At 45.5% G+C, this 18,367-nt stretch overlaps 1 protein-coding gene across 2 annotated transcripts in view; it reads left to right on the forward strand.

Annotated features, from left to right (window-relative positions):
• The first annotated feature begins 7,997 nt into the window (after positions 1 to 7,997).
• Positions 7,998 to 18,367, forward strand: part of pcdh17 (protocadherin 17) — an 87,393-nt gene continuing 77,023 nt past the window's right edge. The window contains exons 1-2 of one of the 2 annotated variants that reach the window (XM_070554827.1): positions 7,998 to 8,854; positions 9,622 to 12,202. In XM_070554827.1, coding sequence (XP_070410928.1) covers positions 9,917 to 12,202 — 2,286 coding nt within the window. In that variant the 5' untranslated portion in view covers positions 7,998 to 8,854; positions 9,622 to 9,916. Of the gene's footprint in view, positions 8,855 to 9,621; positions 12,413 to 18,367 lie in introns of both variants that reach the window. The other variant, XM_015953410.3, reaches the window with a different exon arrangement.

The following is an 18,367-nucleotide window of genomic DNA, read 5'->3' on the forward strand; positions in this document are numbered from 1 at the left end:
GGTCCGGGTGAGCAGGAGGGGTCCAGAAGGAGGAGGAGCTCTTGGATCGGAGAGGAGGTAGGAGTAGAGGCTTGGTGAGTGCAGGTGAGCGGCTGAGAGCGGGCGGCCAGGGGAGGAGACAGCGTGACATGAAGTGCAGGGATCCGAGCTGGTGTTGAGATGGTGGAGTGTGGAGTGAAACCTGGAGTAGAGCAGGGAAGAGAAGTCAGGGTCTTTTCAGGTTGAAGAAATCTAGCGAATTATTCTGGTAACCAGCAGGAACACAGGATCAAAAAACTGGTCAGAGGCTAGAGCTACCCAAATTGAGCAATCATCCGGCGAAGTGAAGAGTCACACTGCTCCTTAAATCCCCTGGACCGTGATGACAGGATTAGCTGCAGCTGGAGACTCTCAGACACGCCCACCTGCAAACAATGTTCAGAAAAGCTGGTTATGTGCAGGGAGCTCACCACAGACCGTGACAGTACCCCCCCCTCAACGGGCGCCACCTGGCGGCCGAGCAGAGGAGGAGGAGGCGGAGGAGGAGGAAGCCCGAGAGGCCTCGAAGTCCCTGATGAGATCCGGATCAGTGATGAAGGAGCGAGGCACCCATGAACGATCCTCCGGACCATACCCCTCCCAGTCCACCAGGTACTGGAGGCCCCTGCCTCGGGGACGGACGTCGAGGAGACGGCGGACCGGGTAAACCAGGCCACCGCCGACAAGCCGGGCAGGTGGAGGAGGAGCAGGGGCAGGACACAAGGGACTGGACAGAACAGGTTTCAGCAGGGATACATGGAACACAGGGTGGACACGCATGGACGGAGGCAGGGCCAGGCGGACAGTGGAGGGACTAATGACGTCAGTGATCGGATATGGGCCAATGAACCGCGGAGCCAGTTTCCTGCTGGTGTCCCGCAGCCGGATGTCCCTGGTTGAGAGCCAGACCTTCTGCCCAGGGACATACACAGGAGCGGGTCGTCTGTGGCGATCTGCCAGGCGGCGGTTGCGTTCAGCCGTCCTTTGAAGGGCCGCCGTGGTCTGAGCCCAAGTGCGCCTGGCACGGTGAATGAACTGGGGGGCTGAGGTAGGAGGGTCCTGAATGGATGGAAATAGAGGAGGCTGGTAACCCAGAACGGTTTCGAATGGGGACAAACCTGTAGATGCAGAGGTGTGAGCGTTGTGTGCGTATTCCACCCAGGGCAGTTGGGAACTCCATCCAGAGGGGTTGGAAGAACACACACATCTCAACATGGCTTCGAGCTCCTGATTCATCCTCTCGCATTGTCCGTTCGTCTGGGGATGGAATCCGGAGCTCAGGGCAACACGGGCCCCCAGGTGGTTGGCGAAGTCCTTCCAAACACGGGACAGGAACTGGGGACCACGGTCGGACAAGATCTCAACAGGAATACCGTGGAGACGGAAGACATGTTTGATGAGTAGGCTGGCTGTTTCGGCAGAAGTAGGGAGAGACTTGAGAGGGACCAGGTGACAGGACTTAGAAAAACGATCAACGATGGTGAGGATTACAGAAAAACCATTAGAAGAGGGCAAACCGGTAACAAAATCCAAAGCTATGTGGGACCATGGGCGAGTGGGTATAGGAAGAGGGTTGAGAAGACCAGCTGGAGGTTGATTACTGTTTTTGTTTCTGGCACAGATGGAACAGGCACTGATATATTCACGGACGTCTTTATACATGGAGGGCCACCAGAAGGTCCTACGGATTAAAGCCAGTGTGCGGCCAACCCCGGGATGGAGTGAGAACTTAGCTGTGTGGGCCCAGTGTATAAGATCACCACGTACACGGGTAGGGACATAAACCTTCTGTGGTGGACCGGTACCTGGATCGGGTTCAGTCTGCTGGGCCTCTTGAACCTTTTTAGTGATGTCCCAGTCCACAGCGCCCACGATGCAGGATGGTGGCAGAATAGGAGCTGATTCGGGGTCCTTGTCGGAGGAGTACAGTCTGGACAGGGCGTCAGGTTTCGTGTTTTTGGAACCGGGTCTGAAAGAGATGATAAAGTGGAAACGGGAGAAAAACAGGGACCAGCGGGACTGTCGAGGATTCAACCTTTTAGCCTCCTTTAAGTATGCCAGGTTTTTATGGTCAGTCCATATGATGACAGGATGTTCAGCCCCCTCCAGCCAGTGTCGCCATTCCTCCAGTGCCAGCTTAATGGCCAACAGTTCCCGATCCCCGACATCGTAGTTGCGCTCAGCTGGGGAGAGACGGCGAGAGAAGAAGGCACATGGGTGGAGACGGTGATCTGAGGGGGAAACCTGTGACAGAACTGCACCAACACCAGAATCTGAGGCATCAACTTCCAGGGTGAACTGGGCAGAAGTGTCAGGACGGGTCAGGATGGGTGCTTGGGTGAACTTGTTCTTCAGGGCTTGGAAAGCTTCTTCAGCAGAGGGGGACCAGATAAAGGGTTTGTTAATGGATGTGAGCTGAGTGAGAGGGGTGGCAGTTTGGCTGTAGTTTTTAATGAAACGACGATAAAAGTTTGCAAAACCTAAGAAGCGTTGAAGCTGTTTGCGTGTGGTGGGAGTAGGCCAGGAGAGAACTGACTTGATTTTTTCCGGATCGGTCTTCAACCGCCCGCTCTCGAGGATGAAGCCGAGGAACTTAACTGAGGGTACGTGAAACTCACACTTCTCTGCTTTTACATAGAGCCTATTTTCCAGTAGACGTTGGAGTACGCATCTGACATGTCGACGGTGTTCAGCTGGGGATCTGGAAAAAATCAGAATGTCATCCAGATAGACGGTGACAAACTGGTTCAGGTAATCGCCAAGAACAGAATTGACCAGGGATTGGAAAACTGCTGGGGCATTAGTGAGACCGAAAGGCATGACTAAATATTCAAAATGACCAAGGGGAGTTTTGAAAGCAGTCTTCCATTCATCGCCCTCCCTGATTCGGACGAGATGATAAGCATTGCGTAGGTCAAGCTTAGTGAAAATGGTGGCGTCTTGAACAGGTTCAAATGTGGATGATAATAACGGAAGAGGATACTTGTTCTTGACCGTAATTTGGTTTAGCCCTCTGTAATCAATGCATGGCCTAAGTGAACCATCCTTCTTGGTAACAAAAAAGAACCCTGCTCCCAGTGGTGAAGTGGATGGTCTGATGATACCAGATGCAAGTGATTCATTAATGTAGGTGGACATGCTGAGCTGTTCGGGTTTGGAAAGGCTAAACAACCTGCTAGATGGAAGCGTGGCGCCTGGCAGGAGATCGATGGCACAGTCATAAGGTCGGTGAGGAGGTAGGGAAGAGGCTCGGTCTTTGCTGAACACAAGGGAGAGGTCATGATACTCCTCCGGCACTCCTGACAGGTCGGGGGGAACAGGTGAATCGGCTGTTGGTGCTGAACAGACAGGTGAAGCAGAACGAAGGCAATTAGTTAGGCAGTGAGAGCTCCAAACAGTGACTTGGGATGTTTTCCAGTTTATTTGTGGGTTATGAGTCATGAGCCAATCATATCCAAGGACTACGGGGGAGTGAGGAGAAGGAAAAACAAAGAAAGATATACTTTCCTGGTGGTTTCCTGACACCAATAAGCTGACTGGCACGGTCTGGTGGGTTATGGTAGTGAGGGTGTTTCCATCCAGGGATGATGCTCGTAGAGGAGTCGGAAGGGGAACAGTGGGAATGTCCAGAGCTTGAACGACTGATAGGTCCAGCATGTTACGTTCACATCCGGAGTCCAGTAATGCCTTCAACACACGACTTCTCTGATTAAACACCACAGTACATGAAAGCAAACATCGGGAGTTTAGGCCACCATCACCACCCACCAGTAATCCCGGAACTACTGGTGGGCTTGACCTTTTAAACGTAAGCCACAACTAGAGATTCTGTGCCCGGATTGACCACAGTAGAAGCAAAGGTTAGCGGAGAAACGACGTTGCCGCTCCTCCTGGCTCAGCTGGGTTCTGCCAATCTGCATGGGCTCATCTCCCAAGGAAGATGAGACTGGTGACAGAGGTGTTCTGTTTTGAGTTGGCGGTGGAAACAACAATCTAGAACCCTTAGAACGCTCCTTGAGACGTTTTTCGATCTTTATAGCCAAGGAGATCAGGGCTTCTAGGTCGGGGGGTTCTTGGCACAACGCCAACTGATCCTGGAGGCGATCATTTAATCCCTGAGTAAAAGCTCCCAGTAATGAGCCACGATCGAGGGATGAAGTTGCTGCCAGCGTGCGGAATTCTATGGCAAAATCGGCTACAGATCGATTTCCCTGACGGAGATTCCACACTCTTTTAGCTACCTCAGCTGGGGACTCCGAGTGGTCAAAAGTTTGCTTGAATTCGGCAAGAAATAATGAGAGCGGACCGCGCAGAAACCCGATGTCATGGCTCCTGGCTTCAGCCCAATCTAAAGCTTTACCACGGAGTAGCCCGATAATATAAGAGATCTTGACCGAATCTAACATGAAAGCTTCAGGCGATCTTTCGAAAGCTAATTGACAATTAAATAGAAAACCACGGCACTTGCCGAACTCACCGGAATAGGTCTCTGAAGGAGGAGAGTTTGGTATCCGGAAGTTTACAGTGGGAGGCGGAACCGGAAGTGCGGACGGGAGAGAAACTGGAGGCTGCTGAACTGAAGGTTCCGGGGGAGTTAAGCGAGTAGTGAGATTACGCAACATTGTGTCTATCTGGAGTAAACGTTGCCGGGAATCGGAGACTTGCTCCAGTAAACCATGGATGGCGTGTTCATGACGTGTGAGAACCTCAGAAACAGCGAGCGGAGCATTAGCGGACGGGTTGGATTCTGCAATGGGATCGTTATGGCCGGATGATTCTGTCATGGCAGGTGGCAGTCTTTTGACCCACGACATGCAGAATCACCACACAGGAACCGGTAAGTAAGTAAAACGACTTTATTATATACTGGAGAGCAATGACGGGAACAGACGACGGGCAGGCTGGCAGCAAGATTTCAGGATGGAACTCTGAGGAGGGAGACAGAGTGAATATATGGAGGGAATGATGGAGAATGATATTGGGAGTGGAGCTTACTGATTGTAGTAGTGGTGAGAACTTCCGGAGGGATTGGTCAGGTCCGGGTGAGCAGGAGGGGTCCAGAAGGAGGAGGAGCTCTTGGATCGGAGAGGAGGTAGGAGTAGAGGCTTGGTGAGTGCAGGTGAGCGGCTGAGAGCGGGCGGCCAGGGGAGGAGACAGCGTGACATGAAGTGCAGGGATCCGAGCTGGTGTTGAGATGGTGGAGTGTGGAGTGAAACCTGGAGTAGAGCAGGGAAGAGAAGTCAGGGTCTTTTCAGGTTGAAGAAATCTAGCGAATTATTCTGGTAACCAGCAGGAACACAGGATCAAAAAACTGGTCAGAGGCTAGAGCTACCCAAATTGAGCAATCATCCGGCGAAGTGAAGAGTCACACTGCTCCTTAAATCCCCTGGACCGTGATGACAGGATTAGCTGCAGCTGGAGACTCTCAGACACGCCCACCTGCAAACAATGTTCAGAAAAGCTGGTTATGTGCAGGGAGCTCACCACAGACCGTGACAGCCTTGGTTTATCAACTTAACGGGGACACTACGGGCTTCTTAGCGTGTCTTTTGTCCCACCCACATTCTCAGAGATTTCAGCGTTTCCGAGAAGGCTGTGTGACAAAAAAGCTGATACTTTGGAAAAAAAAAAATGACATCTCAATAGTGCCAATGATAATATTTTATCATATATTGTGCCTACTGTTTCTTTGGTGCCTGGTGCGCTGGTAGTGCAGCACACCAGGCTAAAGACCAAAGGTGACAGATCATTTGCTGCTGTGGCCACCAGACTCTAGAACTCTCTCCCCTTGAGCCTGAGATCAGTGGACTCAGTGGTCTCCTTTAAAAAGCAGCTGAAAACTCACCTGTTCTAGCTGGCTTTTGTATGACCTTCTTCGCTTCATCACTGTTCTTCTCTCCCCACCTATTCCACCTTCCTCAGGATCCACTGATTTCCCTCCTTCCTATTCACTCTCTCTTTTTCTTTACATTTTTTAATCACAATGGTCTATTTTTGCTCATTTTAAATATATTTTTAATCATTTTCCAAATTATTTTTTATAGTTTACATTTTTGGTTTTTGTGAAGCGCCTCATGATTTTCATCTTGAGAGGCGCTATAGAAAAGATCTTTTCTTCTTCTTCTTTGGAAGGTGTAAAATAGCATGATGCAACACCTTTAAGTACAGTATAAAAGTAGTTGAAAAGTTTATTATGGATAGTCATTTCTCTCCTTTAATCAAACCATTTGGTGTTTTTCTATTTTATAATAAAGTCTGATTAGTCTGGCTGCATGGTGGTTGCCCTGTAGCCAGAAGGTTTCAGGTTTGAACAGTAAATGCCTTGCATTTGATATAGTGCCTTCTAGAGGCCTACCCCCCAAGATGCTTTACATTGTAAATACCTTCACACAAGGTATTGATGAGCTACAATATAGCCACAGCTGCCCTGGGGTGCACTGACAGAGGCGAGGCAGCCAAGCACTCGCACCATGAGTCCCTCCAACCACCACCAGCAGTATATGTGGGTTGAGTGTCTCGCCCAACAACACCACAGCAGCATTCTCTGCCGGGAGCTGGAATAGATCCTGCAACCTTTCGATTACTGGACAGCCTGCTCCACCTCCTGAGCTACTTCTGATCACCTGATAGCTCAGGTGGTAGAATCCTGACTGGGACCTTGTGCAGAGTTTGTATGTTCTCCTTGTGCATGCAGGGGTGTTCTCCTCTGGCTTTTCCCCACAGTCCAAAAACCTGCAGGCTAGGTCATGGTGACTCCAAGTTGTGCCTAGGTGTTAATGCATGTGTGGCAGTTTTTTTTTCTGGAAACCTGTCCAGGGTGTCTTCCACCTCTCGCCTGATAAATGCTGGAGATAGGCACCTGCTCCCCTCAACCCTACTGAAAACTAAGCGGTTCAGATAATGGGTGACTGAGAGCCTGACTATTCACCTTAAAGAGAAAGTCACCCCTTACAAGAAGCGTACCTCACTCCCACTTCATATTTCAAAAATGCAACAAATGCTGTTGCCTAGCAGACCGAGAGGGTGGAGCCACTAACAAATACACACACTCACAACATTGTGACATCATAATGTACCAGTTTACATCATAGTATACCTCTTAGCCAATAGCGGTGGCAGATTTAAATTCAAATGCAGTGAAGAGTTTTTACCTGACAACGGCACAACACTGACAGTTTCAGGCAGAAAATTTAAATTTTAACTAAAATGCACTAAAGTGCAAAACTACTGACTACACGTGTCTGCAGCACGATTAGACACGCATTTATATAGTTTATCTGAAAAAAATAGTTGGTTTGGGGGTGACTTGCTCTTTAACAATAAAGGGTGACTTATTAAAACATTTATTTTGTGAAATGAGCAACACAGCTAAGTATGTGTGTCTTATAGCAGCACTGGGACTCCGCCCCATCAGATAGCCTATGGAGGGGAAAAATGTTTTATGTTTTTTAAAAATATATTATCATTGATGTGTTGATGTCACTTAATCTTGTACATGCAATCTGAATTATTTAAGCATTTCCACCAATTGACTCATTAAACAAAGAATTTCCACCTGACAGACTCATCATTTGTCTTCCAGCCGCTCATCAACATTAAGATGTTTGTGTAATCTTTAATTTTTTGTGTAGTTTTACTTATTTACAATAAAAAACATCACGAATACTACAGATAATTCGTTTTTGTATCAACAATCCAAAATAAAATTAGATTTCTACGCTGTTAATATTTACTAACTATTCATTACTAGTAACCACATTCATAAGTATGTACAAAACTGTTTTCTGTTGCTTCATTGGGCAAAACTGTGTAATTAGACTTGGCCAGTAAATAGACTCCATAATAGGAGTGGAAGATCAGTTGTTTTCTTTTAAGTCTATTTGAAAATTCAAACCACTCGTGTTTTGGCCTCAGCACATCCGTTGGTGACCGTGCTCAACGCACCGTTTCCTTTTATTGTAGCCCTGCGCAACAATGAAGTGTGATTTTTGAAAAAAGCCAGCTCCGCCACCGGTGAACTCAGACCCACCAATCATTTGTAGTCTGCACCCACAGCGGCTTTTGAATCCCTCCTCCTCTTCCCACCTCTTCAAACTCATTGGCTGCCACCGGAGAAGCGACAATGTTTAATGCACCATGCGGTGTCCGGAGTCCAGTCAGTGAGAGGAAGCGCTCCGAGAGCTCAGGGCTGTCCTACGTGCTGAAAATAGCAAGCACCGACTCTGCGTGTGTTGTTCAATAACATTCTTAATTTTTTTAATTATTTTTTTCACCTGACAGCAGGAGGGACATTTGAGTCAGAATGCTGCATTGTTGCTGACCACCTTCACGGCAGCTGTCGGGACTTTGATTTGGCTGGGGGACGATGGACAAGGACAAAATGCCACTACGGAAACCAGAACTCTGTCCTGTCTCGGCCGAAGGAAGAAAACACTGAATATCCTTCAAAGTGACCACTTTGGATTTACCTCCTCACACATTTGGATTTTCTCCCTCTTCACACAGCATTTCTAACAGTTTTCCATCCTGGAGAACGGTGACTCACTGCAGGCAGAAGACGAGCCGCTGCATCTTAATCAGACAGCGGAGAGGACTTCAGCTCATTGACATTACAGTCATACTTTGGAGCACTTTTTTTTCTTCTCCCCCCTCTTATTCTCAGCGCGCTGCACTGTAGAGCGCGTGTGCGTCGGAGGCTTGTGGCTTTTCTCCTGGTGCGAATCGGGATCCGGGTGGTACCTATGCTGAAGTGGTTAGGAAATAAAACTCCAACCCCCGCTGGAAATGGCTCTTTTTAATCTTATTATTTTCAACTAAAGGAGCAGTTTATCTCCAGGTAAGGATGCGTTTTTTTTTTGTTATTATCCCCATGTCCCCTCTGCTATAGGTGGATTTTCCACCTGAAGCTCTTGTCTGTTGCTCATTTCCAGAGCAGTGGCGCTCCTTTACGCATGCGGATGCAACAGCTTCCCAGAGAGAAAGAGAGAGAGAGAGCGTAGACGGAGGGAATTACACGGCTGTGCCGAGACGTTGGCAGCTCATTTCTGAGTTTTTATAAGACTCGTTTTAAACATCGGGATTAATGCGGATTTGTTAATGCGTGTGAAAGGCTCATTTCATTCAAATAGCCGCCACAATAGCCAGGGCACGCTCAGTTTTACGCCTGTGGTGTTAAACCACGTTATTAAAGTTGCCCTGTTACAGTTTCGGTCAGCATCCTCGACATGTGCACGGGCTAGGGTCTCTGTGTAGGGTCAGCCAGTGCGTCGATCAGAGGCAAATTAAAACTGCGCCCAGAGTGTTGGATTTCTAACATATAGGCTATAAAATCTCCCCCAGGGCTGCTGTTTGCCCGTGTATCTGAGCTGCCGAGTGTCTTTCCAAGGTTAACTAATTGACAAGCTTTCCTCATAATTGTGCAAATGAATTACACATGAGCCTCGTTTCATTTTGGGCTTGGCAGTAGATCTGATTTCTTTCTGGCGGGGTAGCTTGATTAGCTCCTTCTGTTTTTTGCTCGATTTGCTAATTGATTCATTTTAACGTTTGTAACCACCACCACCCCCCCCCCCCCCCTCTCTCTCTCTCTTTTTTCCTTTTTAGGTGTTATGAGTGAACACTTGCAAAGACTGTTCTGTTTGGAAACTGGATCTCGATTTTTTGTTCAGATGAGTCTGGGTGCTCAGCTGAATATAAATTAGGCGTTCAGTTCCACCGATTTCTTGGAGAGGAGGAAAGCAACGCATCAAAGACAATCTACAAATGTCAAGACATCACATGATGACCAGGACTCTTTATTTTATCTGTAATATTAGGAATACTAAATCCAAACGGAATATCAACAGGTCGTAAAAAGAAAAGCCTCTGCGCAGATTTAAGCAGCTGTTACTGAGCGGAGATGCATCTTTCTGTTTTCTTTTTCCTCCTCTTGTGGGCTCAAGCCCTGACATTGAAAAACTTGAATTACTCTGTCCCAGAGGAGCAAGGTCCGGGGACGGTGATTGGGAACATTGCCAAAGATGCCAGGCTTGGACTCGAACAGACTGGGCAGGGAGGGCAGGGTAAAAAAGCCAACTTCAGGGTGCTGGAGAACTCGGCCCCGCATCTTATTGATGTGGACCCCCAAAGCGGACTCCTGTACACAAAGCAGCGCATTGACAGAGAAACATTGTGTAAGAGAAACCCCAAGTGCCAGCTTTCCATGGAGGTGTTTGCAAATGACAAGGAGATATGTATGATAAAAATAGATATTCAGGACATCAATGATAACTCACCTGCATTCCCTTCAGATCAGATCGATATTGACATTTCGGAAAATGCTGTCCCAGGGACACGCTTTCCTCTGACGAGTGCACATGACCCTGATGCAGGAGAAAATGGCCTGAAAACCTATCAAATAACACGCGATGACTACAATCTCTTTTCTTTAGAGGTAAAATCCCGAGGGGACGGGACCAAATTCCCAGAATTAGTTATTCAACGACCGCTGGACCGAGAAGAAAGAAGCCATCACACTCTTATTTTGTCTGCCACAGATGGTGGAGAGTATCCTAGATCAGGCACCATGCAAATAAATGTAAAAGTTATTGATTCCAATGACAACAGCCCAGTGTTTGATCAGCCCTCATATGTTGTGGAAATTCCTGAAAATTCGCCTCCTGGAAAAGTTCTGATTGATTTGAATGCAACAGATCCTGATGAGGGAAACAATGGCCAAGTGGTCTACTCTTTCAGTGGTTATGCTCCAGAGAGAATCCGTGAGCTTTTCTCTATAGATTCAAGAACAGGCGTCATAAAGATTCAGGGTGAAATTGACTATGAAGAGAGTCCAGTTATTGAGATTGACGTTCAGGCAAAAGATCTGGGTCCCAATCCCATCCCAGGCCATTGTAAAGTCACCGTCAAAGTGCTCGACAGGAATGATAACTGGCCATCTGTAGGCTTCGTGTCTGTGAGACAGGGAGCCATCAGTGAAGCAGCACCCCCAGGCACTGTCATTGCTCTGGTTCGTGTCACAGACAAGGACTCAGGCAGGAATGGACAGCTTCAATGCAGAGTGCTGGGCAATGTCCCTTTTAAACTTGAGGAAAACTATGATAACTTTTACACTGTAGTGACAGACAGGCCCCTGGATAGGGAGGTGCAGGACGAGTTTAACGTCACCATTGTAGCCAAAGACAATGGCATTCCTCCTCTGAACTCCACAAAATCTTTCACTGTCAAGATTCTTGATGAGAATGACAATGTTCCCCGCTTCACTAAGTCAGTCTACCTACTTCAGATTCCTGAAAACAACATCCCTGGGGAGTACCTTGGTTCAGTTCTGGCACACGACCCGGACCTGGGCCAGAATGGCACAGTTTATTACAGCATTATTAACTCTAATGTAAGTGGGGGTGATGTGAACACTTATGTTAACGTAAATGCAGCAAACGGAGCCATCTATGCTGTCAGATCTTTTAACTATGAGCAAATTAAGTATTTTGACTTTAAAGTTCTTGCTAAGGATGCAGGATCCCCACACCTAGAGAGCAATGCTACAGTGCGTATCAGTGTTCTGGATGTCAATGACAACATCCCTGTCATTGTTTTGCCACTTCTCCTGAACGATACAGCTGAGATTCACGTTCCACGGAATGTTGGTGTGGGCTATATTGTTACCACAGTCAGAGCTGTGGACAATGACTATGGTGAAAGTGGGAGGCTCACCTACGAAATCTCAGATGGCAACGAAGAGCATCTCTTTGAGATAGATCCAATAACAGGGGAAGTTCGAACAGCCCACCCATTTTGGGATGATGTCAGTCCCATCGTAGAGCTGATCATTCGTGTATCGGACCATGGCAAGCCAACTCTGACTGCTGCCGCCAGAATCATCATCAAGGCTTCCAATGGGCGACCTCCTGATGGACTGCCACACATTAAAGACAATCAAAACTGGGACATGTCACTGCCTCTTATAGTAACTCTAAGCATCATATCTATCATGCTTCTAGCTGCCATGGTGACGATAGCAATCAAGTGCAAGCGGGAAAACAAGGAGATTCGTACTTATAACTGTCGCATTGCAGAGTATTCTCACCCTCAGCTGGGGAAAGGCAAGAAGAAGAAGATCAACAAGAACGACATCATGCTGGTGCAGAGCGAGGTGGAGGAGCGGGATGCCATGAATGTGATGAATGTGGTAAGCAGCCCTTCACTTGCCACCTCTCCCATGTACTTTGACTATCAGACACGCCTGCCACTCAGCTCACCAAGGTCAGAGGTCATGTACCTCAAACCCACTGCCAATAACCTCAGCGTTCCCCAAAGCCACGTGGGATGCCACACCAGCTTCACAGGCCCAGTCACCAGCACTACAGACACCCCTACTAACCGCATGTCCATCATACAGGTAAGAGAAATAGCATTCTTCTCTTCCACACCACTTTCTTCACACCACCACCATCACTAAGCTCCCATTTCCCTCATCAGCATTTGCCTCTTGTTTTGTAAAATGAAGGGAAAAGATGACAAGGACAGGCAGTGGCAGAGGGACCGGGAGCACTGAGAGAAAAAACAAGTGAGGGAGGGGTGAGCATTAGAAGGATTAAACAGCCATTCTGGTGTTCTCGTAGAAGAGAACCTGTGACACCAACACAAATATTTTGCAACTTTAATATACAGAAAGAGATTTTTTTAATTTTTTGCAACAATTTTAAAACGAAACAACATCTCAAAAGACATTTTGATGACAATAATTATATGCATTTTTATGCCATTTTAAATCGCTGTATAAAACACCTACATGGTAAATTAAGTAGCTACCTGTAAGATTAAACTTGCTACACACAGAGAATACTATGCATTTGGTATGCCATACCAGTCTACTTCTTTCTGAGGGTGTTTTTCCCCCTGGTTTAAATTCCTAGAGATTAAGAGATTGCACTTATTTTCACGGCTACTTTATACGTCTTTGTGCAGAGTACTAGGGTGCTTAAGCCTCTAACGTGATAACTTCTCTGTCTTTGGCCATAAGCCCATTAAAAGTCTGTCGTGGCAGACAAGGATTAAACTCTGCTTAAGACAGTGCTGTATAACACCACATGTAATGGACAGTCACAGGAATGCTAACTCTTACAATGTTTACCTCTTGTTGTATTTAAGGCAGACTTTAGAAGGATGCCTCTACCAATTTTAAGGGATTTTATTTTTTTTTACTCTAATGAATTGAGTGTTTTTGTATCGCTCCTGTCAAACTTAATCTAAGGAAACTGCATGGAAAAAAATAATCTGCTCCAGTTCAGATCTATAAGCACGCACTCTTTCCATTTACATCCTGATGGACTTCACCTATTAGTGTCTACGTTAAGCTGTCTGCTGTTATTTGTACCTCACTAGTTTTACTGGCAGTGGTTGTGACAATGATTGTGATCAGATGTGATGGATTCCCATCAGGGAGGGAGGCAAATGCCTGTTGTTCTCCCTCCTATTCGCTGGCCTCCTTTTATTATGAACCAGCTGCATAGGGCAGAGGTCAGCACAAAGACCATAAAGGCTGTGAGGGAGGAAAGAAATGCTGGTCCATTTCACAGGCGGTTTCTCTGCTAATCTTGTGATGATGAATTGGACTCTGCTAGGCTGCCACACACATTTCATAAGCATTCTTGCTTTTTGTCTGCCAAGTCAGAGAAACACAAACCATAGTGTCTTATTTACACAGGGTCCCCTCAAAGCATCAAGCGTGCAAGGCTGCTTTATTGTATTATTCAATAGGAACCTGTGTTGAGGGAGATGGCCCGAGGCATTAAGTTTCTTCAGAAGCTGTACAGAAACCTATCCCTTTTCTCCCTCCTCTCTGCACCTTCCCATTCTCTCCACTCGTGTGGACAGTAAGTAACCCGAGTCAGAAGAGTGGGTATGGGAAAAATGTCAGGAAACAAAGACAGAATTCCCCTTCCATCGATCCCAAGGCCTCTCAGCCCATCTGTCACTACAGTTGCCACAGCAGTGAGGCTAAATGGGAAAAATAAATAAATAGATGGATAATGTCGGGGAGCATATCTCCTGGTCAGTTTGCTCTGCCCATTTCGGAAGGGCACCTTTGTGCTGCTGTCTTGAACTGTGTGTTGTGCAGCAACTGCAGCTGTCTGCAAGTTGTAGTCGTCCTCCGTACAGCTGGGATGCTCTAACGATGTTTTATAGTGGTGCACTGGAGGATAGGCTGAGCTTGGTCTTTAGCTCGGAGAGTGGGAAGATATAAACAAATCAGCAGAGCTCCACTGGTCTTATCGTTGTCACCGCTGTGCCAGGACCCTGCTCAGCGGAGAGCTTTATTTCATCTGAATAGAGAATTGTTGGAATGAGGAGATGAGTGATATGTAATGATGTCTTATTCCGCTTAAGGCATTGAAGGGGATTACTCAGTGTGGAATCAATATTCAAAGCATTGTGGATAAAAACAAAACATAAAAAGCCAAAGTGTTTTTGCTTGAAAGGGGAAGCCGTACCTAACTTGACTCAGATAGCTTGATTGATGACTGGTTGGTTCATTAGCTCTGCTTATGTTTTGTCTTGCCTGTGCACAACCTTACCTTCATGGTGTTAAAACTTTTTATTTTTAGTATACATTTTACAGCAGCCAAATGCAAGGACAATTATTTAATTTTTTTATTATTATATTAGTCAATAATAGCGTATAAGTTTGCTGTATACTTTTATCATATGAAACAGAATCCACCTTGTGGGGGTTATGCCTGTGTTAATAAGGCACAAGTGGTTCAGTGAAAAATGGGGTGTCTAAAAGGCTATAAAAGCTGCCTGTAGGTGGCGGCATTCTGCCTTGTGTGGGGTGACAATCACACGAGGCGGGCAAGGAAACGGGGCTCCTGCTGATCTGGCATTGTCACTTGTCATTTTGTCAAAAGGGGGCCTCTTCTGCTTTACTGAAACATGCCAAACATGGAAGCAGAAAACGCAGTGCCATTTCCCAGAACAACATCTTTTAAATCATTTTGTTTTCCCTATTTTTCTTTGACAATCAGAATTTACAGTGACATTGAATCCATACAAGCCAAGTATAAATGAGAGAAAACAACTTAGGAAAAAGCAAGGGTTTGTAATTTTCAAAGGCCGAATGATGAATATAATCTTTTTCAGTGAGACGGAAGATTGGTTGGGAGAAGAAGCTGCTCAGAAAGGTGGCTGTGATCATTTAGGCAGAGTGTTTACCATATTGCGGATTTCTCCCTCTTTTGATCTGTTTAGGTTCAGAATCTGTACGCCAACATTTTAGCTTGAGCAGATGTGGGGAACGGGTGCTTGGAGGGATGGTCTTACGCTGCATAATTTGGGGGAGTGTGTGTGTGTGTGTGTGTGTGTGTGTGTGTGTGTGGGTGGGTGGGTGTAATGTCATTGTGTATTCCAGGCATGTGATTTAAGCCTTTAGCTGGCAGGCTCTGTGACAGAGCCCCTCTCTTTTATGAGCGTGACAATCTTGCGTTTGTCCGAACCTTGAAACACCCTTCCTCTGAAAAATGTGTGTGCGCACTCACGCACACACACACACACACACACACACACACACACACACACACACACACACACACACACACGTGCAAATAAGCACAAAGATGCACATGTTGGTTGTTTTTTAAGGAACCCACCCAAAAGTCTAATCCAAACCTTTCCTGCATATATTGTATTGAAATTGCTCCCACACTTCAGTGACCACTGAGCCAATAAATAAAAAATAAAAAAAACATTCTTCAGTTCATTTATTTCCCTTCATCTTTGAATAACTGCTTTTGTCTGGAGCTTCCTATGGAATAGGTTGGGTAAACAAGCATGCGTTAGAGCTGGCTGCAGACATAATTTTGATGTTCACCAAGCAGATGCATAAACAGTCACTCAAAATAATGAGAGACAGGTCAAGAAACCTGCTGTAATTTGTGTTCACTGGTTTCCTTCTGGAGCTTCTGAGTCACTGGGCCAGATTTGTTTATAGAGCTCACCAGCACATAAAGAAATATTATCTCGCCTCAGGGTGTATTTTTCTTTTTCTTCAAATAAACCTGCCCCTACTGTACATAACACAACACGATGAAATCTTAAATTATTAATCCCCCCCCCCCCCCCCCCCCCAAAAAAAAAAAGCTGATATGATAGATGCAACTGAGAGGAAGTGAAGACAGACCACAGAGAGTTGCTTCAGGGAATAACAGTAAATTGTTTTATCTCTATTTAAACAGAACACAGACATTTCGGTGGAGTGTGTTTTTGCATTTGCTACCTTCACTGGTGTTTTGTTTGCGCTCTAAATAAGAGAGACTTGTCTTCATTTGGCTGAATTCCTGTGTCTTAAAGCCGTAAGCTGACGACTAAAGCATATTTTGTAATCTCGTATATTAATAGATTATAATGTTTAACAAATCAGAAGGAAAGTGGAAGATGTCAGTCACAGTAAACATTTGAGGGTCCTGGCTAAATAGATCTGAACACAAGCAAGCAAGGGTGGCTTAAAGGAATACTAGGCAGTTTTGGCTCGCTTTTAGCACCCCCTAGTGTCCATTAATTAAAACTGAAAGCAAAACTAATGTGCATTTGTCATTTTAACAACTTAATCTAACTGCTGAAATGTTTCCTCAGTCTTCATTAGATTTAGATAAATTAGATAAAATTAGATAAAACACACACAGTAGAAAAAGGAAAGAAAAAAAAAGAGTAGCAAAGCAAGAGCTGCTGTTACGCCCACCCCGTGTTCTTTGTAACCGAACGCAATCTTTCCTTTTTCATACTTTGGAGTCCATCTTCACAGTAGCAATTCACCGCAAAATGCTACCGGAAGTATACCACTCTACACACGGTCTCAAAACAGGAAGTTAGCATTTTCTCCTGCACAGGGTCTATTGACAGCATGATAGATTTTCCTGCCACCCTGGTCTTTACTCAAAAATAAAAGAGTGATTCTGATCCTATGACAATAGAGGGCACAATTGAGCACACCAGCACATAGCCTTGTGACCTTTTTCTATACAATTTTGTTTTCATGGGATTTCCATCAACAATGGTAATGCTTATTAATGAAATTCATCTTAAAAAGTTAACTCGAGTCACTTGCAAAAAATATATTTCAGCTTTATAAATTTCAGTGGTAAAGGCAAACTATCGGACCAAAACCCCGAAATCAGATCGGATTTGAAGTTAAAAGATTGGGTCGGTAGCCTAAAATGCTGATCGGGACATCCCTAATTATAAGTATTAACAGATAAGTGAAAGAAATTGGGTCTGATTGCATTTCACAAAACCAACAGCTTTAATCTTCTCATTTATTTCTAATATTTTCATTGGCCAGTATTTTGTGCGAAAACATATTCAACAGACTGGGGCTAAAAACTGCTGTTGTTCACAGATCTATGATTAATAGTTTATTACATATATAGATATTATGAGTACCCAGAATATTTGCTTGAAATTTCAAGCAGCTGTGAAAATAAATGTTTTATTTATTGCAAGTGTTCAAAAATCCAAGTAACCCTGCTTAATAATTGATACACAGCCTCCAGACTGTACTCACCACCACTCACAATTTCCCCCTTTTATGACTTAAAACAAACTTCACCAGCCTCAGACTCTAGACAGTCATGGATTGGCCTTATTGGTGACCTTTGAGATATCTATTCAGGCATCGATGTCTGTATGAACGTAGCACTTAGCGATGCTGCATAATTTTATTAGTTTAACAGACCTCCCAGGCTAGCAATGTAGGGCAACAAAGACATTTTTATTTTTTTGCAAGAGCAGAGAATGAGACAGGAAATGAGATCACAAGTTGACCTTCGTGATAACCGTATTGACTGGACGTATTAGCTAATTTTCTTGGCTCGGTAGGAAGCACTCGATTGGAGATGACATGGGGATGATAGAGAGACTGTGTCTTAGTCGACATTCACTCACATTATTGTGTGTTTGTGATGGAGGAGAAGTGGATGATCAGGACTCTTATGTCTGATTCACTGACGCCTGAGTTGAAAATATCATGTCTTTTTGTGCTTTAGACTTCTCTGCTGATTTAATGGGTCTGCTCTCTGCAGACAGGCTGGAAGACTTTATGCGATTTAATGATTATTTTCGTATTCTGAAAGCACAACTGCTAATACTTTTGGCAACTGTCGTTTTCTTCCATGTTTTTATGGCTGTTGTCATGTCTGACAGCGTGTCTTGTTTTTCTGACCTTGTTGATACCACCAGTTGCCCATATTTCTGTTACGGTTCAGGTGCACACCTACACAAGACAGATTTGTGCATTTTTTTCCTGATGTAATGCATTATTTATATAAAGCCACTTCAATGTGTGATATTTCTCGGCGGA

This window comes from Nothobranchius furzeri, chromosome 9 (assembly GCF_043380555.1).
Source record: "Nothobranchius furzeri strain GRZ-AD chromosome 9, NfurGRZ-RIMD1, whole genome shotgun sequence".
Lineage (NCBI taxonomy): Eukaryota > Metazoa > Chordata > Actinopteri > Cyprinodontiformes > Nothobranchiidae > Nothobranchius > Nothobranchius furzeri.